The 25,890-nt window shown below is 42.7% G+C and overlaps 3 protein-coding genes across 11 annotated transcripts; 1 reads left to right on the top strand and 2 right to left on the bottom strand.

Moving 5' to 3' along the window:
- Positions 1–1,114: 1,114 nt before the first annotated feature.
- On the bottom strand, positions 1,115–10,293 carry khnyn (KH and NYN domain containing). 9 transcript variants are annotated; one of them, XM_068588010.1, is made up of 9 exons: positions 10,118–10,293; positions 8,930–9,194; positions 7,724–7,858; positions 4,934–6,588; positions 4,689–4,819; positions 3,868–3,964; positions 3,595–3,702; positions 3,261–3,362; positions 1,115–2,744 (listed from the first exon to the last, which is right to left on the bottom strand). In XM_068588010.1, exons 2-9 carry the CDS (start codon positions 9,155–9,157, stop codon positions 2,348–2,350), a joined length of 2,853 nt encoding a protein of 950 aa, XP_068444111.1. In that variant the 5' UTR covers positions 9,158–9,194; positions 10,118–10,293; the 3' UTR covers positions 1,115–2,347. The 9 variants fall into 9 exon arrangements, with proteins under 9 accessions (XP_068444111.1, XP_068444112.1, XP_068444110.1 ...); XM_068588011.1 differs by lacking the exon at positions 10,118–10,293 and adding an exon at positions 10,044–10,087; XM_068588009.1 differs by lacking the exon at positions 10,118–10,293 and adding an exon at positions 9,307–10,037.
- ripk3 (receptor-interacting serine-threonine kinase 3) lies at positions 9,732–20,248 on the top strand. The gene is made up of 14 exons (XM_068588017.1): positions 9,732–9,785; positions 12,153–12,281; positions 13,194–13,351; positions 13,441–13,606; positions 14,163–14,318; positions 15,301–15,449; positions 16,276–16,325; positions 16,725–16,886; positions 16,966–17,048; positions 17,135–17,204; positions 17,642–17,703; positions 18,564–18,615; positions 18,704–18,900; positions 19,110–20,248. The coding sequence occupies exons 3-14, from the start codon at positions 13,200–13,202 to the stop codon at positions 19,311–19,313; spliced, it is 1,503 nt and encodes a 500-aa protein (XP_068444118.1). The 5' UTR covers positions 9,732–9,785; positions 12,153–12,281; positions 13,194–13,199; the 3' UTR covers positions 19,314–20,248.
- A 1,087-nt stretch (positions 20,249–21,335) lies between these two features.
- Positions 21,336–25,605, bottom strand: si:dkeyp-74b6.2 (cerebellin-1). The gene is made up of 4 exons (XM_068588369.1): positions 25,405–25,605; positions 23,681–24,312; positions 22,755–22,874; positions 21,336–22,367 (listed from the first exon to the last, which is right to left on the bottom strand). The coding sequence occupies exons 2-4, from the start codon at positions 23,963–23,965 to the stop codon at positions 22,170–22,172; spliced, it is 603 nt and encodes a 200-aa protein (XP_068444470.1). The 5' UTR covers positions 23,966–24,312; positions 25,405–25,605; the 3' UTR covers positions 21,336–22,169.
- Positions 25,606–25,890: the final 285 nt, after the last annotated feature.

Below are 25,890 nucleotides of genomic sequence, written 5' to 3'. Positions count from 1 at the left end.
AAAGAGTTGCAACAGCGAGAGGAAGCAGAAGATGCCAAAGAAAACAGAAGAGTAAAGACTTTCTCAACGCATCTGCTCTTTATTCTGCAGAGAATCACCTGAATGGACTACCTGCACGATCTAATATTAACAATAAAGTGTTTCTGGTAGCTTGAAACAGTCAGAAAGGCTGCAGGAGGACAAAAGCACATGTGCATCATTGTTTTGACCATTCCACTTCTTCATTTGCATTGTCATGCATGCGTCTGTGAAGGGTGAAACATCCTAATAACCCTCAACAGATTCTGTCTACAGATGCATAGATTTATTAAAACTGAGGTGACGTTGATCTCAACTCTCTGCGGAGACGTTTACACATTAAAGAAATCAAACAACTTCATTTTTCTGGAAGGTGTTTTATTCTGTGTGTTATGAATTCACTTCAATCACTGCCTCTTCCATATAAACAGTGGTGAAGGGCGACCCCTAGAGGACATTGTGGTGAACAACAGTTCATATCAACGTTACACTTAATGTCTCAGGGTCCATATTCTGAATAAATGGAGTGTGTCGACACATCTGGTAGTCACTGATGGGTCTGTGTGTACTGCAGTATGTGTCCCAGTCACTAAAATAGTAGTTATAAAGGGTTTTAAATAATCAGAAAGTACATAGAGCAGATTAAATGTGCAGTCAAAGTGGGAAATGTGTATAGATAAATGACATTACCCGCTAATCTATGCTGAACCTTTTCTTCTGTGGTTCCTCTAAAGCGCTGACGTTCATGTGACGAGTCAAAAAAGGTCCATGAATCTGAATCTGTACATTTAAATTAATGGGATTGAGAAAAAAAAGTACTGGGAACCGCTTATCTGGATTCTGTTTACTCATATTAGTCATGTATTTGAAGTCAAACTATACTAAAAATGCGTAATGGAGTAGGCTATTAGTATATTAGAAAAATAAAAATGTTTCCATCTGGTTTGCATACAACTCTTTTTATACTTGATCGTAGGATATAATGGTCTATGCAACATTTAACACCGCTTTTTAACCAAAGAACACTGAATGAAACACGTGAAAGACTTTTTAAAGATGCTTTAATATTTTTTAATGAAGAAATATCTTAACAGAAAACATGGGCAGAAATCAGCATCAATCTTTTAAAATGTACACGTATAAACAATGCAAATAAGATGATTCACTCTCACAGTGAAAGGTGAGTAACGTGGCCCTCGAGCGGCTGATTTGAGGATCTGATCTTTGGTCACGAGAGCTAAAAAATTCACTTGCTGCCGTCTTTCGGGTTTGATTCCCCTCCTGAATCAGCGGGATCGTGGACTACAATCATGTCAGTCGTCAGACCCGCTTAAAATAAATTAAATATATAAAAATAAGTGGTGTATAGGTGATAGTAGGATTGGTTTAGTATTGTTGTAACGTTGCAATATGACATCCAACCCCACAACTGATGCGACAACTACAGTCAGCGCCTCTTCTTGTCTGCATTTTGGTTTATCAACAGGTAGCTATACAAAGTTTTAAGCTCAGCGGGTTATCGTGAAATTAGACTATAGACAGATATAAAAAACTTTACAAAAACGACTTTTTGAAAAGATATGAAATCCTCTTAAAACGAGCTAAATGTTCGCTCTCACAAAAACACCAGAGAGGATGAACTGCGCTTCAACGTTATCGCTCGATGACGACCGTCACTCCGTTTAACGACCCTGAGGAAGAGGTTCCTGAAGGCATCGCCGTGTTTTAAGACATATTTCTAAGACTTACAAGAGTCAACAGCGGCACGGTGATGATGCCAAGCTGCTGGTTTAGCCCGGCGCGACGAAGAGCTGAGGCTGATGGGAATGTCGTCAGTTTCTTTTTATAGGTATGTGATCATAACTAAAGTGCAGAGAGAGTAAAAAGTCAGTGGGAGACATGAATATCTTTACGATATTTCATGGCAACCCATCAAATAGTTGTTCAGATATATTGAATCCTCGTTCCAACCCTCTCTCTCTCTTCCCACCCGTCATTCTCTAGCCTCTTTTATTTGCACCTGTCTGGGATCCATAAGGATGCTGAAGGTGGAAGGAAAAAGACGGAGCTGAGGAAGATCGAGGGAGGACGAGGATGGTGGGAGGCTTGACTCAGTGGCAAAGAAAGCAGAATTTAAGATATCGTGTTTGGTAGAAAAACCAGAACTTTTTCCGTGGACTTCTCGCGTAAGCAGAGAATAACGTTAGCCGGTGTGATTTGTCGCGGTGGCTTTTTTTTATACATAAACACAATTACAATCACTTTAAAAAAAAAAAAGGGCAGAGTAGTAAAGTCTGAATTTACGCCCGAGATAAAACATTAAGCTCGTCTACTGCTGCAAGATCCGATCAGACAGCACGTTGATGTCGGTCTGCGTCGGGTTGCACTGCAGCACCAAGGTCACTATGCTGTCCTGCCCGGGGAACACCTGACACAGCAGCTCCCTGAGGCCGGCCGTCTCCTCGGGGCTCCGGTCGGCCCTGAACCCGGCCGGCTGTCCCGGGCCCCAGCCTTTCCCATGTGCTCTGCTTTTGCTCCGGCTCCCTCCTCCTCCTCCTCCTCCTCCTCCTCCTCCTCCTCCGTCCGGCACGCCGTTCGGCAGCGCCGCTCCTCCGCCCGGCGTCCGGTCGCGGAAGTTCAGGAGCTCCGTTTGGGAGCGCGGGTGTTTGGTGGACGGGAAGGAGGTGGCGGCGCCGGCGAAAGAGTGGTTCCCTGGGTTCGGAGTCCTGAGAGGAAACAAAGGACTTCATTTACAGGGTTCATACGCATTTCGACCAATGGATTTCCATTACTTTTAACCACATTTTCCACTTTAAACCACTTTTCCATGACTTTGAAAAAATCTAATAGATAGACGAGAGCAAACGGAGAGAAACATTTTGATCCTACTATTGTCATATTTACATAAACAAAAGAGTGAAATAGTGATACTTTAAAATATCCCAAAAAAGTGAGAAAAAAAGCCATTCTAGCTATGTCGAAAAAACTCAAAAAGCCATTGTAACAAAAATACTACAAACCTAATAATAGAAAGACGAGAGTAAACGGAGAGAAGCATTTTGATTATATTATTGTCATATCTACATTAAAAAAAAGAGAGATCTAAAAAAGTAAGAGAAAAAAAAGCCACCTATAACTCATTAAAGTTTCTGAGATGCAGCTATGTGTGTGTCCATCTGCATGTGTGTATGTGTGTGTGTGTGTGTGTGTGTGTGTGTGTGTGTGTGTGTGGTGGTTAATACCTGTGGTCGCAGCGCAGGAAGTCATCCAGGTGAGGCCCTCCTCTGCCCAGAGGGTCGTCCGGCACCATGAAGTGATCCCCGACAAACGTGTACTGCAGAAGTCTGCAACATGACATCACACCACGGAGATGAGTGCACCGGCCCTTTAAGAGGCTTCCGCACAACCTTTTTATACCAACACCAAATATTTACTTTTTGTGGTGAAAAAATAAATAACGGACACTTTTGTCCACAAATCAACACAAAATAGCAGTAAAGGAAAAATAATTAGCATATATATATATTTTATGAACGTGATAAAATAGCTCGATAGTCCTGAGCTGTGACATCATACCTCTTTTTGATGATGTCCATCCACACAGGGGACTCGTCCGACAGGTCTCTCAGGTTGTCGTTCGTTACGATCACTCCGTCCGTCTTCTGCGCGTGCTGCAGCATAAATCTGGAGAAAGATTCAAAAAATTGCCAGGGGGAAAAATAAACTGTAAGTTCTTTGGCGCCACCCAGTGGCGGGTGGCGGCTGTGGCTGCTGGTGAAAAAGTGAATGAATCGTAAACACGCCACATGACGAGTAAAAGACTTTTTCTACAAGCGTCCGTGCGTCTACCTGTCGTCGTACGAGGCGATCCTCCGGCCCTGCACCTCTCTGGACGGCGTGTAGGAGATCAGGCCGAGCTCCTGCAGCTCGCTCATGTAGTGCTGCTCTGCGTGGGCACGAAAAACAAACAAAAAATGATGTTTAGTCTGCAACTCTGAACGCCCACACGCTCACATGCAAATCCTGATTTTTATGTGAGACACAAATACGAGCAGCGAACACACACAAGCCCTTTGTTATTTTTAAACCACATTGTGCATTTTACAAAAGTACAAACTGTAAAAGCAGGAACTATTAAGAATGTTATCTTCCGCATCTTCTCATACAAGGATATTTTCTACTTCCTATATTTGTGAAAAAGGGGTAAAAGAGAGATTAAAGAGGATTGGGTGTATTGTATATTTTTAATAACAGGCTTTGTATGTTATTGCTGAGCAGCCTTTTTTCTATAAATCTTATATCCTTTTACATTACATGTATTACACTATTTAAAATACGTGAAAATAGTATAAATAATTTGAATGCACACATAATGTAAATAAATGCACATAGGTGTATTTCTGTCAGTGTTTTAAGCAGAAATGCAAAAATATTCCCCTATTCCAGCTACTCAAACATAAGATTTGCTTTCTTTTTTTCATATGTGATTGCACATTTTAGTATTTGGAAATGAAAAGACACCAAAACGAATTTCTCACTGCATTGAAAAAGAAAATTTAGGAGCTTAATCAACGAGTTCAAGCGTCCACGTCGATGTAAACTATTCTATTGCGATTCACGTGCGAGACGTCATCTCTAAAATGCTTTGTCTCCCGCACAGGTTGTGTTACCTTTGACCTTGGGGTCGCTCTTCTGTCTCCACTGCGGCAGCAGGGCGGTGATGTGCCGATGGCCTCGGTCCCAAAAGTGCTGGACGGCCAGAGCGATTCCTCGACAGGAGAAGAAGTGACCCAAGCCGTGACTGTAATGCGTACACGGGGAGTTTTAGAGCAAAGCACTTGGGAAACACACGCAATAATTTCCATTCAAACAAATCAAGTAATATATTATAAACGTGTGTGAGTGCCGCTCTGACCTCATGGCCACGTTGCTCCCGTCGATGATGATCGCCCTCACTTTCGGGTCGCCGGGTCTGTCCGTGAGCTGGAGCTCAAAGGGCATCTGCAGGCCTTCCATGAAGCGCTGCTCCCCCGTCACCACCACCGAGGCGGCGGCCGGGAAGCCCCGCCTCTCCCTCGTCTTGGTGGGAGACGACGAGTCGTTCCCCGGGAAGCCCCCTGGTAGCCGAGGGGCGCGGAGCGCTTGTTTCAAAAGGGCAGAAGACTTGGGCTTGGGGTTCGGGACGTCGTCCTGCGTCGGGCGGTGCGGTTTCGAGGTGGAGGGCTGAGGCCAGTAGTTGGTTTCGTCGTATTGCTTGTCAGATTGGACATTAGCGAGCGGAAGATTGAGGCGTGAGAGATACGTCGGCATGGGCGGCCCTTTCACTGTGGAGTCCGTGGGTTTAAAAATCTCGGACGCAGTCGCATTCGGCCCTTCCGTACGTCCTCTACGGTCGGATTCCCTCCTCTCCGCCGGTATCGAAAGCTCAACTTCTCTCGCTTTGCCCTCGAAGGCTCCGCCTCTCGGCGCGTCTTTCTCTGGCGCCGCGTCGTCCGTCTCTCTCGGCCCGTCCCGCGGGGCGGCGGCCTCTCTGCTCCCCTCCCGCTGCAGCTCCAGCAGCAGCTGGTGGGTGGACCGGTCGGGCAGCATGCTGTAGACTTTGGCCACTTCCTGCTCCATGTACCCGCAGCTGGCGGCCGCCTTCTTCACCACGCCCAGGACGAAGTCTTCCTCGTGCTCTTCCTCTTTTGCTTTGGCGCCCCCCGTCGCCTCCTTGCCGCCCACCGCCGCCTCATCTCCCCCGACCTCCATGTCTTCCTCTTCTCTGTGCTCCGTCTCGCACGGTCGGTTCCTCTCGCCTTGATTTGAGGCGGCGGCGCCCGTCTGCTGCTCGCGGTCGCTGCGGTCCTGCTCCTGCTGGACCACGTCCAGGATCTGCGAGGCCTCTTGGGGTCCTGTGCGGGCCAGGACCCGTTTCACGACGTCCGGCGTGTAACCCATGGCCGTGAAGAACTGCAAAAGGAGCCAAAACTCCTTGTTCCCCACGGACAGCTGCAGCTCCTGTCCTTCCTCCTCCCCTCGCGCCTTTTTCACCTCGCTACCCAACTGCTGCTGCTCGCCCGCCGCCTCCCGAGGAGAACGCACGAGCCTTCCCTCGGCACCCTCGGCCCTCCCTCGGGTGCCCCCGGACGCAGACCGGAAAGAGGAATCCTCGGAGTCTTTCTCTGAACCTTCGACCCACGGGGCCGCAGTCCGGAGAGGCTCGGGAAGCGCGTACGCCGCGGCGAGAGGTTCGACCCACACGTCCTCCCCCGACTCCTCGTCTGACCTCGCCCCCGGAGCCGGGCCGGTGCTCGACCTCAGCCCGGAGTCTCTCACCAATTCCAGCAGGATTTCCTTCACTGCCCCCGGCAGCACGAGCAGATCCAGCGTGTGGCCGTCCTCCCATTTCTCCACCAGAGCCTTGAACGCCCGGCGGGAATCCAGAGACTCGCCGAGGCCCTTGTCCCCGGCGTCGGAGCGTCTGGACTGCGTGGCGTCGCAGCGCTCCAACAGGTCCGTTATGAGGGAGTAGGCTCGCACCACCGGCTCCGTGAGACCGGATATGAGCAGGAATCCCGGGGAGCCCACCTGGTTTGGTGAGAGGAGGACAGAAGGACATTAATCCTAAACAGAAAAGTAACGTTCGGACTGAACAGTGCCAGCAAGTCGTGTTTAAAGGTGCAGTCTGAGAAGTCCAGTTTGAGTAACAGACGAGTTTAAAGGCGTTTCAGACTCCAAAGCACCGCAGAGACATTATTTGACACATGTGGAAAGTCTCTATCGTTGTCGCTACGACTATCGCTATCCGGCTAACGAAATAACCACAACCCCCATCAAACCTTAAAATAGACTTTTAAGGGAACTTCAGAGTATTTTCAGCTGAGCTCCATTGTCAGACTATCAAACATGAAACACAGAGTTTGAGGGCCACGTCCTGTTTGTGTAAAAGATAATCAGGTTAGTTTAGTTGAAAAAACACAACTAGTTATTCCTATGAAGGAAAAAACATGAATGGGGGATTTCCAAGGAATTTTTACAAACTAATAATGAAAAAGTGTGTAAAAAGTAATTGATTTCTTGTAAGAATAACAAGAATGCAAGATATCTCTTTTTCGGTCGAGGTCATTATTGCATCATCAGTCGTGGGGGATTAGCACAAAGAGAGGAGTGATAATGAGTGAGCGTTCTCATGTACTTCTCTACTCCTCTAGACATAACTCATGTACTCCTCTAGACATAACTCATGTACTCCTCTAGACATAACTCATGTACTCCTCTAGACATAACTCAGTAGAATATGCACATGCAGACGAGCCACGCGCATTTATAAATTCACTGTGACTCACACTTTTTTAGGGGAAACGATGATCTCTGATGCGCATCGCAAATAAACATCCGCTTTGAAATGATAAAGATAATGAAGATGAAAGAGGCTCCTCATGAATCCAGAACTCGCCTGCTTATCTTCCCGTTTTAAAGTATTCTTTAACATCAAAGTAATTCGGTGATAGTTGGTGTGTACTTCAACAGGTACACTCGCTTATTTGGGGTACATATAATTGTGAAAAACTGCCAAAATATACAAGTGTAGGTCGGTACCTGGAGCTCAGGTTGCCTCTACAACGTTGGTTCTGAGTATCTAAAGACAACAGTTCCAACCCTTATTGCTCTTTTAGCGAACACAAATGGTACAGCAAACAAAGTCCCAGAATGCAACACTCACCACGATATGTGCCGAGGTGTTTTTCGTCAGGCAGTCCATGAACAGCCCCCTGGCGCCACAGAAGATGCAGTGGAGAACCCCGGGATAAGAGACCTCCTGCTGCTCCTCCTGGTTCACCAGTCCTCTCACGAAGAACTGCAGGACAGGAATATGACTTTGCATTATTGTTGAATCGTCATACTTTATAATAGTAGTATATAATACAATAGAAATATCTTCAATCTTAACTTTATGATTTAAAAAAACAGAGTTTGGTTTATATATTGACGACGTCACTGAAGCATAACCACAGAGTTTGTCACACTGGTTACAAATAAAGTTTAAAATGGAGAAAAAAGGACAAACTCTTAACATTAAAAAGGCTTGTTGGCCTGTATCTGTCTGTTTTGTCGTCCTGTTGATGTAATGGCTACGTATTGTCTTTATTTTGTTTGTGCAATAAAAAAGTTTAAAAGAAAAATTTAAAAAAAACATTAAAAAGGCTACTGTAGCTATAGTAACAATGTCTTAAAGGGACAGGAACGATAGGCACAGTCTAGGGAAACACAGAAGCTTCTATTTAATATATATATATATATATATATATATATATATATATATATATATATATACATATATATATATATATATATATATATATATATATATATATATATATATATATATATATATATATATATGCTTGTTTTGACAGACTCAAACTGCCGAAGGCTCCACTTTTAAATGTGTTTTTTAAATAGTTTTTTATCGGGAATGCACGAAGAACAGATAATAAATACGTTGATTATGAACCTGTTTGACCTGTTTGGGTGCTCAACCTCCTTCTTGGAGCTTCCTGCCTGTCGGTGCTGCCGTTTGCAGCAGTTATGCTAATTACCGCACGCCGTACGCCACCGTGTGACCTTTAAAGGTCAGCTCTCATGCTCCAGACATCGCAGGCAGCAGGTTTTGTGTCTGTGGATTAACTCTTCTTCTGTAATCTGCTGACGAAGACTTAGATAATTAATTCTTAATGAATTAAGAAGGTGGGACCACGTTTGGTTCCGTGACTCAACTCAAGACATTTAAAAAATAAAAAACAAACCTGGATGAGTCACGCACCAGTACAGCGCCCTCAAGACCATGAGTAATGCCAAGAACAACTCTTCTAAATTAAATATTGACTCATATGCTTTAAGTCATATCAGTCTGAAAATCAGGGCTCACTTTGGCCGCTTCCACGTCGGCGCTCGGTCCTCGCAGCTTCAGCCAAATCTGCCCGTTGTTGCCGCGGGCCGCCGGGTCGTCCGCCCCGATCCCAAAGGTCACCCCGAATATCCGCTCCACGGTGCCGTGAAGGGAGCTCAGGGATCCCCGCAGCATCCCGGAACAAGCAAACTCATCCTCCACCTCCAGCGGCTCTCCTCCATCTCCACCTCCTCGGTCCCCGTCCATCCCTTGATCTCGAACTCGCCGTCAAAGGTTGAACATACTGCGGAGGAGAAGAAGAAACACGGTGGAACGGTGTTTACTTCAAGGATCTGAATAGAGAAACATCAGGTTGATAACAGTGATTAAAAGGTGTGATAAGACTGTGTGCATACACTTCAGGAGATAAGATGAACTACAATCCCAGAGAAGCATTGGAAGGAGAAACAACAAGCTTAAGAGTCTGTAAAAAAAAAATTATATATATAACAAAATATATAGAATATTTTTCGGGGGCTTTTATCACTTTTGACTTTTCTGGCAATGACTGATGGATCAAATTTAAAATACATTTAGTATAAACCTGTATTTAAACATCCATAACTACCAACCACAATGCATTCCTTTCATTACAAAGTAAGAACACCACGAAGAGACACAACAACAACACAAGTCTGTGTGCCTTCTGCTTTATCGCTTCTGTGCCAATAAGAGTAGAGATCAGGACTTGTTGCTATAACAGCTGTTCACTTAGTCACGTGTTGCTTTTAGTTTGTTGTGTTATTCAAAATCTCAATCCCATAAACTAACAATATAATAACGACAATAACAAGGTAACAAAACGCAGCACCTCTCCAGCACTTTGCACCTGAAGGTGAAGCATGCAAAAACGAGTCCACACACACACACACACACACACACACACACACACACACACACACACACACACACACACACACACACGCACGCACACACACACCGACAACAACAGTCTCGTTGAGGAGAATCAAGTGATTTCCTCTCTAGACAGACATCGTTTACGCAGCTAAATGTGGCCCATTGCCCACTTGTGGCGCATTAATCTCTCTAAAAATAGATCCTTGTTTTTTTTAAAACAGCAGGGAATACGTACCGGACAGCGGCTGGTTTTTAAGAAACAATACAACAATAGAAAATATGATTTTTCTTTCCCCTCGTTGCGCTTACGTGAGCTCGGTCTCTCCGCGTCTTCTCAAAGTTTCGTTTCCAGCTGCGCGCGGCTCCTCCGCGCTTCCGCACTTCCGCAGAACAACAACAACAACAACAACAACCACGAAAAAACACGCAGCGGATCAGGAGCAAAGTTCAGCGCGGGGCACGATGGGACAGAAAGAAGGAGGGGAATAAAAAGGGGAAACTTGACGGGGAAGTAACGAGCCTCCTCCCATCCTCCTCTTCCTCTAGCTCTGGACGAGGAAGACCAAACCGAAACTAAACGAGGGAGTAAATCTACACATTTCACAGTGGGGGGCGGGTTTACGGCTCGATATCGCAATCATATCGTCTCCATGTGACATTCCCTTTAATCATCACATGCACTCAAAACGCATCTGTGGACTCTTCAGATGTATTTTAACGTCCTAAATGTACAACAACTACGTGATAATATCCGTGTAATGATAGTTTTTCGCATGAATTATACATAGATGGTTATTATAACACATGGTGCGTGATACAAGTGTACTTTTTAAGAGTGTTTAAGATGAGTTTCATGTTGACTTGAGTCCGGGTCAAAGAGGAGATGAAGGGAATTTCCACTGACGTCACAGCGGGGTTTTTTCTGTGCTTTTTTCCTTTTTCTTTTTTTTAAACTCTGCTTGTTTCTTTGTACAAGCAGATGCTGGAGCCTGTGTGTAGCACATTTGTGTCTCGAGTCCACATCCCCTACATCTAAAAAAAAAGGGGATTATTCCCTCAAAAGGCTCTTTTATGTGTTTACAACGTGGTTTCCTTGATGTGGGTTAAAGACCGGAAGAGGCGTCCCCTCCTCCACTGAACTTCCTGTAACTCTGCTGGTAAACTGGGTTCAAATATAACCAAATTAACTGATTATAGTAAGTGTGTGGGGGTGTGTATGTGTGTGTGTGTGTGTGTGTGAGTGTGTGTGAGTGAGTGGGTGTGAGTGAGTGGGTGCGTGTGTGTGAGTGTGAGAGAGAGCTAAAGAAAGAGAGAGAGAGAGAGAGAGAGAGAGAGAGAGAGAGAGAGAGTGTGTGTGTGTGTGTATGTGTGTGTGTGAGAGAAAGAGTGTCTGCTTGTGTGCGTGTCTGCGTGGGTGTGGGTGTGAGAGAGAGTGTGTGTGTTTGTGTCTGCGTGTGTGTGTGTGTGTGTGTGTGTGTGTGAGAGAGAGAAAGAGAGAGTGTGTGTCTGTGTGTGTGTGTGTACGTCAGTGTGTGTTTGTGTGTGTCTGTGTGTGTGTGTGTGTGTGTGTGTGTGAGTTTGTGCAGTGATAAAAAAAAGTACTCCGATCTTGTACTTTATAAAGTACAGAAGTACAGCAACGTAGAAATACTCTGCACAAGTATTCAAAATGTCCCCGATAAGTAAAAGTACTGGCATTAAAATATACTTGAAGTATCAAAGTAGTACATTTCAGAGTACAGAGATATTATCAGTGATGAATTAATGCGTTCATGTTTCAGGTGGAGCTCAGGTTGTGACCTCAAGGCAGACAAGTTGTGTTGCGTTATGTAATCCTGATTTAATCACTGGTGATTAGAGGAACTCCACCTATTTACTGTAAATCATGCAGCAGACTGCGCCCCCTGCTGGCAGGAATCAAAACTGACGACAGGTATGTTTTTTAGATATTTCTTTTGGGTGTAAACTTTAGTTTAATGTCCATAAAAAGCTTGTACTTGTGATGTGTGACATTAAAGCACATCATACCTGCCAGTCTGTTCTTACACAAGACAATCTGCTTCATCGCGATCAAATAAAAGCATTAAAAACAGCTTGATCGCAGCAAAAAATAATGAAAAATTAGCCGTTAAAGAGCTTATTTTATCTCCACCAGTACCTGCTAATTATATTTCTCACAATTACAGCGATTAAAGTGTTAAAGCTAACTTGTGTAACAGCCGTAATTGAGCTCTCTACACATATTAATACACAAATTAAATCAGGATGAACAGAACATAAGCGTCCGTAAAAGCTGAACAAAGGAGTCCGGTTGTCATGACACAGTTAAACGTTTGTCCAGCAGTCCTGAAGCAGAAGTAAAAAGACAGTTTCACTTCCGCTTCAGTGGAACATGAGCTGCCGGCCGGAGCAGAAAGCCTCTGAATGAGCAGCGAGAGGTTGAACGATGAGGAAGAAGAGCATATCGCTGAGGGTGAGTGGACACAAAATAAATCACTTATTAGTGTTTTAAGTGCCTGTTGATCAGAAATGAGTCAGACTTTGTGGTTTTCACATTTCAGATCATCTTATAATTTCAGTCATATCAACTTTTCTTTTATGTTAAAGTTATGTAAACCCATTGTGTTCAGCTCCCAACTGTAGATTTAGACTTTAAACTACAATTTAGTGGAGTTTAGTCCTCAGGAAGTGAACTAAACACCTGGAGGTATGATGTCATCGCAATGCAAGGAAGTATTTGTGAGGATCTTTAGATTTTACAGGTGTTCCTATTATTTTGTCCACCCCTGCAGGGGCTTCATGATGTGTCAGGTAGCCTGAGTGACACAGAATGTGGTTTCCTGTTGTTTCCTCCGTGTGGCACAGAAACCAGAGCAAAGAACAAAACACAAAGCGAAGATATTCTTTGTTTTAGATCATTTATCAATGAGCAAAATACGACAAACGATCACAAACGTTTCTGTCGTTTTATCAACCAAAGAATTGATTTATTGGAAAATATGATGAAGTCTGTGTGTGTGTGTGTGTGTGTGTGTGTGTGTGTGTGTGTGTGTGTGATCCAATAAATAAAGTGGCAACATTTGTTTTTTTGAATTACAGTATATTTTTGAATGAAGTGTTTAAGATATGAGGTCTGCTACGAGTGTGTGTGTGTGTGTGCGTGTGTGTGTGTGTGTGTGTGTGTTCGCGCGTGTGTGTGAGGACAAAAATGAGCCCCGTTTTCTAAACCTGTAACGCGTCCTCCTCTCACTGAGTGTCTGCAGATCTCTTGAGGCTCTTTTAGAGGAACACTCAATTTCAAACAAAACAGAAATGCATCCTGTAACTTCCCCACTGAGGGACTCATAAAGAATCATCTCGCCTCATGAATAATGTCCTCCTCCAGTGAACGATGTCCAGCTGTCCAGTTCCTCCCCTGATCGAGGACTCCAGCCTTCAGGGCTGGAAGCTGATTGGCTCCGGGGGTTTCGGACAAATCTTCAAAGCGCGGCACCGGCGGTGGGGCTGCGACGTGGCCGTCAAGCTGCTGCGCTGTGACGACGGGTGAGCTGTCAGCAAGCTTTTCTTGTTGTTGTTTACGGACTGAACACAAAAGGTACGACTTTACCCATGATGCACTGCAACACACACAGGACCAGCGCGTCTTTGCTGCGGGAGATGGACATGATGCGCCTGGGCAGCAGCCCGCACGTCATCCTGGTCCGAGGGGTCTTCAAGGGTTGCGTGCCGAACTCTTCCCACTCTCAACTCGGCCTGGTCATGGAGTTCATGGAGAGGGGATCGCTGACCACCCTGCAGGTATCGAACCACCGGAAGAAGAAGAACTCAGTTCCCTAATCCTATGTATTGACTGAGTTGTGTTTAGATGTTGCACATGGGGATTATGTATAATTGTAGCCCTGATTTTTATGTTTAATTTGATATCTCACATGTTTTTTTTCTTGGTTTGTATCGCGTGACCTGATATAAAAAGCTCCCCTTTTTTGGAGCCTGCATTAAAAATATAAAAGTACAATAACTAAAGTATCCAAAGTAAAAGTACTAATAGGGCAGAGTGTTGTGTAGTTTGGATTTGTGCATAGAAAACATCTGAAAGAGCGTATAAATATGATGTTTTTGTAGAAATTACAAGCAGCTGAAACAATTAGATCAGATTGACCTTTTTAATGTAATTGCATTTGTAGCCTCTCTCTTGTTACCGTCTTTTATTTATTCAACAAATTCACTAGAGGGATATTTAGTGGCACATTTTATGTCGGAGGACAACACGTTAAAATCTCTTGAGCTTGTGTTGAGCTCAGATTTTAATTTAGGGATCTAACCCCCCCCTGAAACAATATGCAACCTCTTTCAGGACAGCCTCCGCGGCGCCCCCCCCTGGCCGCTGGTCTTCAGGCTGGCCCACCAAGTGGCTCTGGGTGTTAACTTCCTCCACAGTCTGACTCCGGCTCTGCTCCACCGGGACCTGAAGCCCGGCAACGTGCTGCTGGACAACGATCTCAACGCCAAGGTGAGCTCACTCCCTGCTGGGAGATCAGTTTGCATGAGAATACTTCTTCTGCACGCAGAAGGAACAGCAGAGGGAGGCTGACAGTCATTTAAAGGCCCGGCGTGTGAGACTTAGTGCCACCTAGTGGCCGGTTGCAGATTGCAACCAACTAAATAATCAGAGCCTACAGGTAGAAAGAGGATCCATAGTATAACTTATCAATACGTTCTAAATGACTAAATACCTGCTTTTGAAAACACATATATTTAAAAATCAATAAACTCAGAACTGGATTGAAATGTATATTGATCCTAAATATAGCAGCAACGTTTACATTTACAACAACGATGTCATTAATAGCTGTCTCGAAACAAATAATAAATAAACATAGAAAAAAAAATTCAGTACACAAATACATTTATTGTAAATTAAAAAATAAAAATAAATAATAATAATACTAAATAAAAATAAATATTAAAAATAATGATTATATACATATATATATAATATAAAATAATAATTATAACAAATAAAATAAAATAATTATAAAATAAGCGAACAGATCACTACAAGTTTCAGATGATTCTGCACTTATTAAAACATAGTGATGAATATTGTTATTATTATTCTATTCCTGCCAATGTATCGCCCTAAACTGTTTCTTTATCAAAGAGAAACAGACGTATAGTTTTCCCCTGAATGTTGTAACTTGATTATAAGCAGAAATGGCGTTTGATGAAAAGGTAGTGACATTGCATGTGGCGTCCCTCACTGTCATTAATAAAGGAAGTGAAACTGATCGTGGCCTAAATGAGGCAACTATTTGATTTAATAAATTATTTCACATTTCAGCATATCACACTCACAGCAGTGGAAACTTCTCAACTTCTGTACGTTTAGTTTGTTCTTAGAACGGAAGTGTCCCAGCATGTCACGTCATCATCTCTGCAGCTGTCATATTTCAATAATCTCTTTTCCATCTCTTTGCTTTGTCTCTCTCCAGCTCACAGACTTTGGCCTCTCACAGTTTTCCCGCAGCGTCACGCGTTCTTCCCAGAAGGTCGACGAAGAGGAGGCCGGGACGCTGTGCTACATGCCGCCGGAGTCGTTCCAAGTGAACTACAAACCGAGCCGAGCGTTCGATATCTACAGGTACGAGAACCTCGAATAAGAGCGTTTTCTTATCGTATCAAAATATATAAAAATACAAGGCAAATTGAAGTACTCTTCTTTTATTTTACCATATAGAACTTCACATAAATTAATAAACAGGTATTATGAGTGCAAAAATGAAGGAATCTCGTCAATGAAACTTGATTAAAAATGCAAATAATTAAGCTGTGAACTTGTTCTTTGGGCCACGTGATCCTCGTCTCGTGAGGGAAAGGTTTCCCTGCGATGTCATTTATTTACCCTCTATCACTAATATAATAATAATAATAATGACTTCATTTTTACAGCACTTTTAAAAACAGAGTTTACAAAGTGCTTTTACAGATTTGCAAAGCATAAACACGACCAGAATGGTGTCAAACAAAAAAGACCATACCATAAAAGCATTGAACGCAACTAAACCAAACAAATAACCAAAAAGTAGAGTTGAAAACTAACAAATATATAACATATACAAACAAAACCATGGGAACAAACTGCACAATATATCATAAAAATGAAAAATAAAAACATAAAAGGACGACATCACATAAAAGCAATTCTATAAAAGAAGTTATTGATTCTGCCTCATCTCCTCCGGTAGGTTGTTGTTATCGTCATATTTTACCCCACATCACCCGACGTTGGTGTCTTATAGGGTTAAAGTGTTTTTTGTTGAACAATGAAGACATTCACCTCTCGACTCAAAATATTCTGGCACTGATTTCGTTGTTGAATGTCCTAAAATCCAATCAACGCAAACGGGTTATTAAAAGCAGGGTGTGTGTTTGTTATGACATAAATACTCTCTATGTCTCTCTTTCAGTTATGGCATACTCTTGTGGTCCATTGTCACCGGGACAAAACCTTATCCACGTAAGTGACTCTTCTGTAGCCTCTTGCTCACCATGAATGATCAAAACATCTTGATTTTTTTCTCATTTGATTGGTTTGACTTTGAGCCTTTTATGACACACAGTGCAGGACCGGCAGGACTTTACGAGTGTAACCACACCTACTGTTTGTTTTCTTGGCTGTGACCTGTATGTAGGGAGCACATAACTCCTTAAATCCCCACTACAGTACGCGGGATTGTCTTTGCAGCACTTTACTTTGGGACATATCACATACAGTTGCTGAAATCACACACATTACTGCATATTTTTCAGCAACCATTGGCACAAATTGCTTGTAAGAATGTAAGCATCGCTCCAGAGCTGATATTCAGGTGTTTCCGAGGTCTCGCTGACCTCCGATTCCTTCCTCCGCTTGTAGATGCAAAGTCCAGCTTGGTGCGGTTTCGCATCCCGGAGGGAGATCGCCCCCCGCTGGACGAGATCAGGCTCCAGGCCGCTGGACTCGCAGGGTTGACGAGGCTGACGGACCTCATGAAGAGATGCTGGGACACCAAACCCGAACAGAGGCCCTCCGCCCTTGGTGAGAAAACACAGGAAAATGAGCCCTTTCAACAGCTGGTGGTGCGCGGCCCTAACGCTACATCGTTTACGTTGTGCAGTGTGTACCACGGAGGCAGAAGAACTGTACAAGATGCACAAACTGAATATCAGCGACGCCGTCTACCAAACGCTGAAAAAACTGGTGAGATGGAACTCTTTTCATGATAGTTACGCTACGATGGTGGGAAATTTTGACATGACGTTGGTCCTTTTCTTCCTCTTTTCCAGGACCAAAAGAAAAAGGAAGACGAAGAAATGATGGAGCAGATTGAGCGGGTTCACGTCACTCCGGTTTCAGGTCTGCTTTTATGTCATTTATTTCCTTCTACACATCTATTCCCTTTCTAGATAAATTAGATAGAAACCACTCTCATGGCTGTGCGCTAAATCTGAAGCTAAAGCCAGCAGCCGGTTAGCTTAGCTTAGCAATCGGAAACAGGGGAAGAAAGTAGCATAGCGCTGTCCAAAAGGCAACAGAATAACCCTTTTTAACACGTTATATCTTGTTTAATATGTAAAAGAGCCAAGCTCAATGCTTCAACCCGCTTCTAGTCTTAATGCTAAGCTAAGCTAGCCTTTTTTTGTTTAGTGTTTGCGCAAAAAGGCCCAAACTAGACCGACACTTGAGTTAAGATAATTGACTTACTTTAAGTCAGGGAGTTGTTAGATTGAGATATTTTTTTGCAAAATAACAAAAGACAATGTGACATATGTTGTTGTATAATTGTGTTGCAGCGAGTGAACGTGAGGAAGTGAAGATTCGTGACACCGTGCCAACAGGTCATCCACCAATCCAAGTGAGAGTCAGACTATTCACCCGGTCGCTGCTGTAATAGATTTAATTTCCGAAGCTTTATTAGAAAAGTTTAAATTTACGTCCAAAACACCAGGCTCATTACTCACATTGTGGTCTGTGAGCTATTAATAAGTTAATTTGCCACAAATTGGCCAATGCTGTGGTGTTTCTACACAGTACTTTTTCTTTTGTGGGAAATATGACATGCATCACTTCCTGTTGCGCCATGGGGATTTTCACAGGAAACAGTGTTGAGCACTGCGAGTGTTAAAAAGCCTCGATGACATGAATATAGCCAAGACGACAAACTCAAGATGATGGTCTTTGCTTTTTTACTTGACGAGATTAAAACCACTTTCATGTCGTTTCACTGAATATGTAACTTTAGCCATCGGCTGGTTAGCTTAGCATAAAGACTGGAAACGAGGGTAAACGGGTAGCATGGCTGCCAATCAAGCACCTCTAGCGCTCACTGATTAACATGTGAGATAATGTTAAATCTAATCCGTACAAATGTACAAATGTTTTGTACCAAACTATTTTTTAGCTGTTTGTTGCAAATAAATAAATACACCAATTACCAAACATAAGAGGTGCTGCGAGCCTGGCTTCCCGTTTCCCCTCGTTTCCAATCTTCATGCTATGCTAAGCTAGTTACAGACATATGGTTGAATTTTGAGAATAAAGGTAGAAAGATTCAAAGGATTTAAAGTGGAGAGAAAACAATTGGTTTCTTTTGTCTCATTGTGGTGTCGACGAACAAAACAGACACTCATTTCTGCTAATGCTAAATGTATTTAGCTAATTAACTGCCGTCTTTGTTGTGATGACGGTGCAACGTTTACTTCCGTTTTGTTGCAGGAAATGGCCGGCAGTGGGACTACAAATAGAAGAGACGTAGCGAGGGCCAAAGGTAAAAAAAGGAAGTTGGCGTTGATGCCGCATAAAAACAAATCAGACATATAAATCATGTATCGTCAGGTAATTGTCTTCTCTTTCAGATCGGCCTCCATCTCGCCCTTCCAGCAGGTGTTACGATGACGTGAGCCGCCAGTCGACGGGCGATGGCGTGAAAAAGTCGTCCGTTTGCCCCATTCAATCGTCCCCGTCGTCTCCTTCGACCGGGAGGTCCCACCCAGGCAGAGCGGCTAAACCTTCCCGGCAGGTTTCAGAGCAAAGCCGGTCTTCCCAGTATCACGTGGGTGTTTTTTAAAATGTGTTTAACTTTTGCATCACCGCAAACTGAAACATCTTTTTCTCTAGCCTTGAATTGTAGTTCAAATTAATCTTTTCACGCCGTGCAATCTGTCTTCATACGTGTTGTAGTACTTGAAATGAGGATTTGAAAACCACCGTCTTGACCTCGACTGCTGCTCTTTTCCTCTCTTTTTATTTCTGTATCTGCAGCGTCAGTTTTCCAGCCCCGAAGCGTTCACCCGCCGAGCTGGCGTCCAAATCCACCTCAGCAACGTGACCGGATTCCAGTACGGCAACAACAACACCATGCACCTCCAAGTTAGAGACCACCCGGAAAGGAAACGGCATCCGACAGCGCCACCTAGAGTCGACCTCCAGGGAAGCTGGAAGGACAAGACGGGAGGCGTCCGCTGAGTTCAAGTTCTCTAATTCCCTGATAAAGTTCTCTGCACTTGGTTCATCCTTTCTTGCACAACAGGAAGGTCATGTTAGGTCGTTTGTGAGCTGCATTTAAAAAAAAAAAAAGACTCACAAGCTCACAATCTGCTCACAATCAAGTGCCAAAAATCGCCAGAAGAACAGATTGATTATTAATCAACACATAGTTTATCTTGTTTTCATTTGTGCACATGTGACCAACCGTTTGGTTTGTGAAGGAGGTTAAAACAAGCTGAAAGAATACTTTGTAATAATTAGATTGTATATTTATATATTTTGGAAAGTGCAAATGTTTTTTTGTGTCTGTTAATTTGTGTCCTTGATATATTTTTTAAGTGCAACCAAGAAAAGGTTCCCTGCCTAAGAACTTAAAAATGATAAATTTCATAGGAACCTTTTTAAGAGATTTTGTTTAAAAGTGTGTTCATCTATAATTCTTATGGTTGATGTGACGGTGCTGCCGTAAAATGTCGGCATCTTGAATTCTTCACTCAGTAGAAGCGTGACGTAGCTTCAATGAAGTGAAAAGAAAAACAATAATAATAACTAATAATAATAATAACTCTTGAATGGAATAGTGGGATATTTAATATCGCCAGACTTTGATCCTAAAGGTGCATAAGTGGAAATATAAACTAAGGGGAACATTAAGAGTTAAAAACACATAGTTTACTTAGATTTCGAGGTATAAATACCTTTAATACTCCTTAATACCTTTAAGTGTTTTTATTAAATGTTTTGTGTGATCTCAAGCACCAAAAACCGCGTTCCTTGACAACTTAATTTAATTTTTTATATTTCAGGTAAATATATCAGAGCTGCAATAATTAGACAATTAATCGTCTATAAGAAAACATCTGCAATACTTTTGATACTCGATAAATTGTTTATGTTCATATGGAAGGAAAATATTCTCTGGGTTTCAATTTTTTTGAAGAATTTGCAATTATTCTCTGTTGTCTTTGTATCTTTGAAAAGTCTTGATTTTTAATAAAAGTAAATTCAAGATCATGTCCGAGTTTTGTTAAAAAAAAAGTCCCTAAATCCCCTTTTTTAAATTTTATTTTGGTGTCAGGGTGTCCGGTGGTAACTTTCCAAAAGAGTCAGTAGGTGGCGCTCTTGTTTTACTGTTCAGCTCGTGTCCTACTTCCTCTTTCAATCGATTCCAAGTAAACCACTTCTTTTGCTGCTGAAAAAAGTACAATTCATCACTTCCAGTTCACACCTTTCAAAACCTATTTAACGTATAGTTTTATATCTATTCATACACATCGGAGCAAAAAAATCATGCGTATTTGAAATGATGTTTTATGTCCTTTCTTCCAAGGTGTTTATCTAGTTCTTGAACCTAAGTCATCACATTGTTTTGTACTCCAAACACGTAATATCCAAAGTGCTAACACAGGCCTCTGCTGTGCACCCGGGCGTTGAGGCTAATCCGTTGTGATGGTCCGGTGTGAACTCTGCAGGCTCCTGGCACCGGATCGCTTCCTTCACGGCCAATCCCCCATCTGCCACCCGATCACAGAGATGCAGTCACACAACATCGTATGCGTGCAAAGGTCTTCACATGAAGCAGGATGCATGATATTTTTAGAACAGCAGTCATGTGTGCATCAAGTGATTTATAGCTATATTAATTATAGTGCAGGTGTTCTCGAGGACATTGTGAGTTGAGTCAATGACCTGGATTAAAATGTTCAAATTAATAAAAGAAGGGGGTTTTGGTTAGGGATAGTTAACAAACTAGGTTTGACATTTCTTGTTTTGCATGTAACTATATTTATTAAAAGTTTTACAAATAGAGAGCCAGTTAGAAATCAAATTGTATAGACAAAAAATGTAGCAAATGGTTGTAAATATTAAATAAACACCTAAAATGAAATGCTAAAACAAATATAAAGTTTTTAACTTCTGTAGGGTGTCACAATTTATACACACACACACACACACACACACACGCACAAACACAAACATAGATAGATAGATTGAAATGTGTTCAACTTTTTCAAGATGTCGTTTTATTTTTCAACTTTCAACTTTCGGAGGTCTATTTTGTCTGAGAATCCATTAATACTACTTCATCTGAACTATGTATTTATATATTTCACACTCAACATTCACCATTTCTTTTTGCATATAGTGTGCATGCATGTCCAAAGTGACAGCTAACGTTAGCGAACTAAAACACTCATTCACACCATCATTTACTTATATTTTTAGATTCGGTGTCACTGACTCTTTTCTAACGGTGGACAAACGTTCATAAATCTGCTCTGAACTCAAAGGGAAAAAGAGTTTTCTGTGCACAACAAATATCTACAACACAAGTTTGGCACACAGTTAGCTAGCTAACTCCACGGCAACATTGAACATCCGGTTTACATCCCCAAAACCCTCACATTATGGTAAATGTAGTTGTACCAAGCTCCATGGGTAGTAATAAGTGGATAGACATAGCTGAAGGGGCAATATACACGGTATGTTTCTTTATTGGCACAAATATCCGCCACCTTGTAGTTCATGCATTAAGAGACAACCACAAACCTCTGACCGGCTGAACCCAGTTGTTTTTAAGCAAGCATAGACGACTCGTTACAATAGGAAGACAACCGTGAGACATGAAAAGTGCGATGGAAATGTGAATTACACTCAGGATTATTTGGTGTCGAGTGATCTCACTCGTTCTCACGAATACATGAAGACGCATCAACGCAGTTTGAGGAAATTCAATGTTCATCGATTAATACTTCTTCCTTTTTCGTAAAAATCTCTATTTGCGAACCCTTGACTGTTGACTTTGCCAAGAGCATAACGCTACCTCGGCCTAATCTACAAGGGGAACACCAGAAACCCAGAGAAAGTGGAGTACTTCCACCCGCCCATCAGGTTCCCCTTCTCCAGTTTGAGGGAAGCCTTGTCCCCTCTCTCCATCATCACCAGGCCGGCATTGGTGGCGGCTTCTCTGGTGACGTCCTGATCACCTGCGAAGGCGGAAATCACCGGCCAGCCGTTGAGAACTAAACTCACCTGGGGAAACGAAGGGTGAGGAGAAGGAGCAGGTGAGCAGAGGGAGAAGACATTTGCAAGGAAGTGATGGTCAGAAAACATACATATGTGCAATCAAGCTTTACAGTTGTAGAAAGGTTGGCTAGAGACATTGAAATACATGTTACAATGTTTGAACATCTTTGTGGGTGAACATTTGTCAAGTTTGAGCCACTGAAATACTGAAGTCCGAATTTGAGGACAATTTCAAAATTTTGGGAAATGTGCTTAGTAGCTTTCTGTTGGAAAGTTAGACGAGAAGATCGGTTCCCCTCCCGTGTCTAGACAGTAAATATGATGCTAACACCAAGAGCTGGTTAGCTTAGCAAGTAGAAAATGTCGGGGCCATTCCTTTAACGGTGTCCTTACTTGTATTGTCTGCCGGTTGTAAACTTTGACAACATGAAAGCTGAAACTGAAGACTCCTTTTCGAGGGGCCACAAAGACACTCCTCGCTGGATCAAAATGGCTGCCTACGTTTACAAGGATCTGAAAAGAAGAATAGACGAAGACAGAGAATAAATAATACAAACTGAGCCATGCTCCTCAATCTATCATTAGATTTACATTTTGGGAAGTTCAGTGTTGACTTTGCGCAAGGAAAACAAGAAAAGGGAAGAGTTCTTTGGGACATTTCAATACCACAGGACACAAACATGACTTTGTGAATCATTATGTGTCTGGTTTGTGTATCGTTAAATGGAATACTCCTCTTTAATTAACAGCTGCCAGACAATGTTTGCAATAAATCAGCTTCACCGCTCAGTATTGCTATTGCGCACTACTTTCAAGCCAACGACTAAACACCAATTAATAGGATGTGACACATGCAGCTTGGTGTTTGTGACCTAGATAACTTCCAGAATTTTACATTTGACTCATCGGCCAGTGAGTCAAGCCAGTGAGAGTGCTTATAAGCATTAATACCTTCAGTGTTCACATCGAATCAGTGACTGGCGGTGAGTCAACAGTAAGCAATTGTGTTTTCTGACAGCAGCAAGAGACAGTTGTTTTGAATGGAAATACCCAACAACTACTGGAAGGATTGGCTTAAAAAATGGCTGTGCAGTAGGGTTAACCCTAACCCTAACCCTATGGAAATAAATGAAATTGGATATGCGATAATAGCAATGATGATACAATTTTAACCAATTTAAGGCTTAGCCTGCAATGCTTTATGACACCATCTTTCTTGTTTTACTCGCAACTAAATTCTTGAGCAGCGCAGAGACATCCGATTGTGTTTTAAATGTACGGCTACCAGCAATAACGCTACAGTTTTGGGATCCACCCACCTGGTCAAAGTAGATGGTCATGGTGCGGTTGCTCATCTCCGAGGGTTCGTGGTTGGTGTTTCGGATGGCCGAGAACGCCACCCGGCCGGTTCCTGACCTAACCGACATGCCCAGAGCGTTGCCCGAGGGCTCCGCAGAAGGGGTGGAGTCACACACCACCAGACACTTTCCCTCCAACACGATTGGCTCTGTGTCATTCTGGCAACTGACCTCTGACGGCCCCCAATGGACCAGAAGCAGCAGCAGTCCAGCAAAAAAGACTGAGCGAGGAGACGGACAGTGCATTGTTCCAAACGACGGTGAGCTTTTGGTGTTTCTGGGGCGTAATCAGAGAGAATGTGTCTTCTTGAAGAACCCCTCACTTTAGCATCATGATCATAATAAAATATAGAACGCACCCTTCAACAAAGGCCTCATGGGACACATCATGATTCAGACGATCCTCAGCCAACGGTTCTGCCGACAATGGGTGGAGATCGAGTCTGATCCAGTTGGCACCAAGATGGCAGCTTTCCACAACAGCAGACAGAACGTTTTCACAAGTAAAGTTGGCGGTCGTCCAGCTTCTCAAACAACAGCGAAAATGGCCGTCGGCCAAGCAAACTGGTTTGGAGGCTGTCAAGGTGTCATGCCTGTTTGAAGGAGAAGTCACAGGACACCATTGTGCGCATGACAATCTTGTTTATTTTTCAGTGTATGAAAACATTTACATGACAGAAACTTGGCTACTTTAAGATGTTTTTCTACATTTATTATTTCAGATATTTGTTGAGGACTGTTGGATTAGCATTAAGATAATGGAAAATTTAGAGTCGAAATTACAGTGGAATAAGGTATTTTTTACCAACTAACTAAAATTTGGGCGTAAGCTTATGTTTGCCTATGTTACGTGTGTATGCAAGCCGATATTACATGTAAGATTATCATTCGAAGTACATTTTACTTGTTAAAAATGGAATTGAAAAATAATTAGACACTACAAATCCAGTAGCAACTGCATCACGGTGACTTTTAGTACCTTCACACTGAAATAAAGACGATGCAACAAAGATTATATATCTTCTACATAAGTTAAATGTGACTTTTCTATGTTGAAAGCTGACGGTGTTGCATATTTAACCAATAAATTAGACCAAAAAACAAATAATTAATCAAAAGAAAGGGAATGGCAGTGGACATTACGAGGGAAATTATTTTGCTGAAGAGGAAAATAAGTGGAAGTAGAAGTGATGAGGTCATGTTTTGGCCAGGAAGAGGACGTGTAAGGGCCAGCTGGACTCTGGAGGGGGGTAAAGCAGACTATCACAGTCCCACCACCAAGAGGCCATCTGTGGGTAAACATGCCCACTTTTTCTCTTCCTTCACCTTTCCTATTAAATCCCTGTCTCTGGATTTGCATAACATTAAATATACACATTAGAAATATAAATATACACTCGCTCATGCATTATGGGAGTTGCAGATTGGTTGATCAGAAAATGACCATAATTCAGCCGTCAGCTGACTCTTCATGCAATGCAGGAAAATCACTATCCTAAAATACATTTAGTGAAAAACAAAGAAGGAAGTCTTACATCGTTTTGCAGAAAGGTATAAATCCGCACAATACGAGCCTTAACAACACAGTCAACAATAAGCAGGACATTTTCACACACTCAACCATTGCAACATGAATTTATGATATTATGGTTTGTTAAAAAAATATCACGGGACAGAACACCCACCTTAAATGTTGGCACTGCAGCGATATACAGAAACTTGCTTTCTTCAGTTAAGTTGGACCATCCCAACAGCCCCTGCTCCCTGTGCAGCTTTATCTTTTCCTGTCCTTCTCTTTTCTTTTCCACCATCTCTCTCTCTCTCGCTACCTCTCCCTCTCTCCCTGTCCAACAATGTCTCGGTTCCAGGAAACCCCTGCGTTCGAGCAGACGTTTAATCGCATCACACGTCTTTCCGCCTCGACCCCCCTACTGTACCTGTTCCCGCCCTCCACCTCCATCTCTTTCACCTCAGAAATCACAAAAAAAAAGCCATTCATGCGTAACGGACTGGTTCATTTTGGTTGTATGATTTTGAAATAGTGGGTCTGGCTAAATAATTACATTGTTGTTCATTCTAAAACCTGTCTCTTAGAAATTACGTTTAAATACTTTGAAAATGCGACAAAAAAAGAAGTCTGGGGCTTATAATGTAAGCGACATTAACTAAAA

Source organism: Clinocottus analis, unplaced genomic scaffold, assembly GCF_023055335.1.
Source record: "Clinocottus analis isolate CAN_PGR_092001 unplaced genomic scaffold, fCliAna1.0.p SCAF_21, whole genome shotgun sequence".
Taxonomy (NCBI): Eukaryota; Metazoa; Chordata; class Actinopteri; order Perciformes; family Cottidae; genus Clinocottus; species Clinocottus analis.
This window is presented reverse-complemented; position numbering and strand designations above follow the sequence as displayed.

Bases quoted from the DNA above. Each gene is read 5' to 3' on its own strand.
- ripk3 (XM_068588017.1), top strand. From the start codon at position 13,200: ATGTCCAGCTGTCCAGTTCCTCCCCTGATCGAGGACTCCAGCCTTCAG. The intron at 14,319-15,300 runs GTGAGCTCACTC...GTCTCTCTCCAG, and splicing joins ACAACGATCTCAACGCCAAG to CTCACAGACTTTGGCCTCTC. The intron at 16,326-16,724 runs GTAAGTGACTCT...CTCCGCTTGTAG, and splicing joins CGGGACAAAACCTTATCCAC to ATGCAAAGTCCAGCTTGGTG.
- si:dkeyp-74b6.2 (XM_068588369.1), bottom strand. From the start codon at position 23,965: ATGCACTGTCCGTCTCCTCGCTCAGTCTTTTTTGCTGGACTGCTGCTG. The intron at 22,875-23,680 runs GTGGGTGGATCC...TCTTCTTTTCAG, and splicing joins TGACCATCTACTTTGACCAG to ATCCTTGTAAACGTAGGCAG. The intron at 22,368-22,754 runs GTAAGGACACCG...TCGTTTCCCCAG, and splicing joins ACAACCGGCAGACAATACAA to GTGAGTTTAGTTCTCAACGG.
- khnyn (XM_068588008.1), bottom strand. From the start codon at position 8,197: ATGTTTTTTTTAAATTTTTCTTTTAAACTTTTTTATTGCACAAACAAA. The intron at 3,363-3,594 runs GTATGATGTCAC...GTCATGTTGCAG, and splicing joins ATGGACATCATCAAAAAGAG to ACTTCTGCAGTACACGTTTG. The intron at 2,745-3,260 runs GTATTAACCACC...GTTTCCTCTCAG, and splicing joins TTCCTGCGCTGCGACCACAG to GACTCCGAACCCAGGGAACC.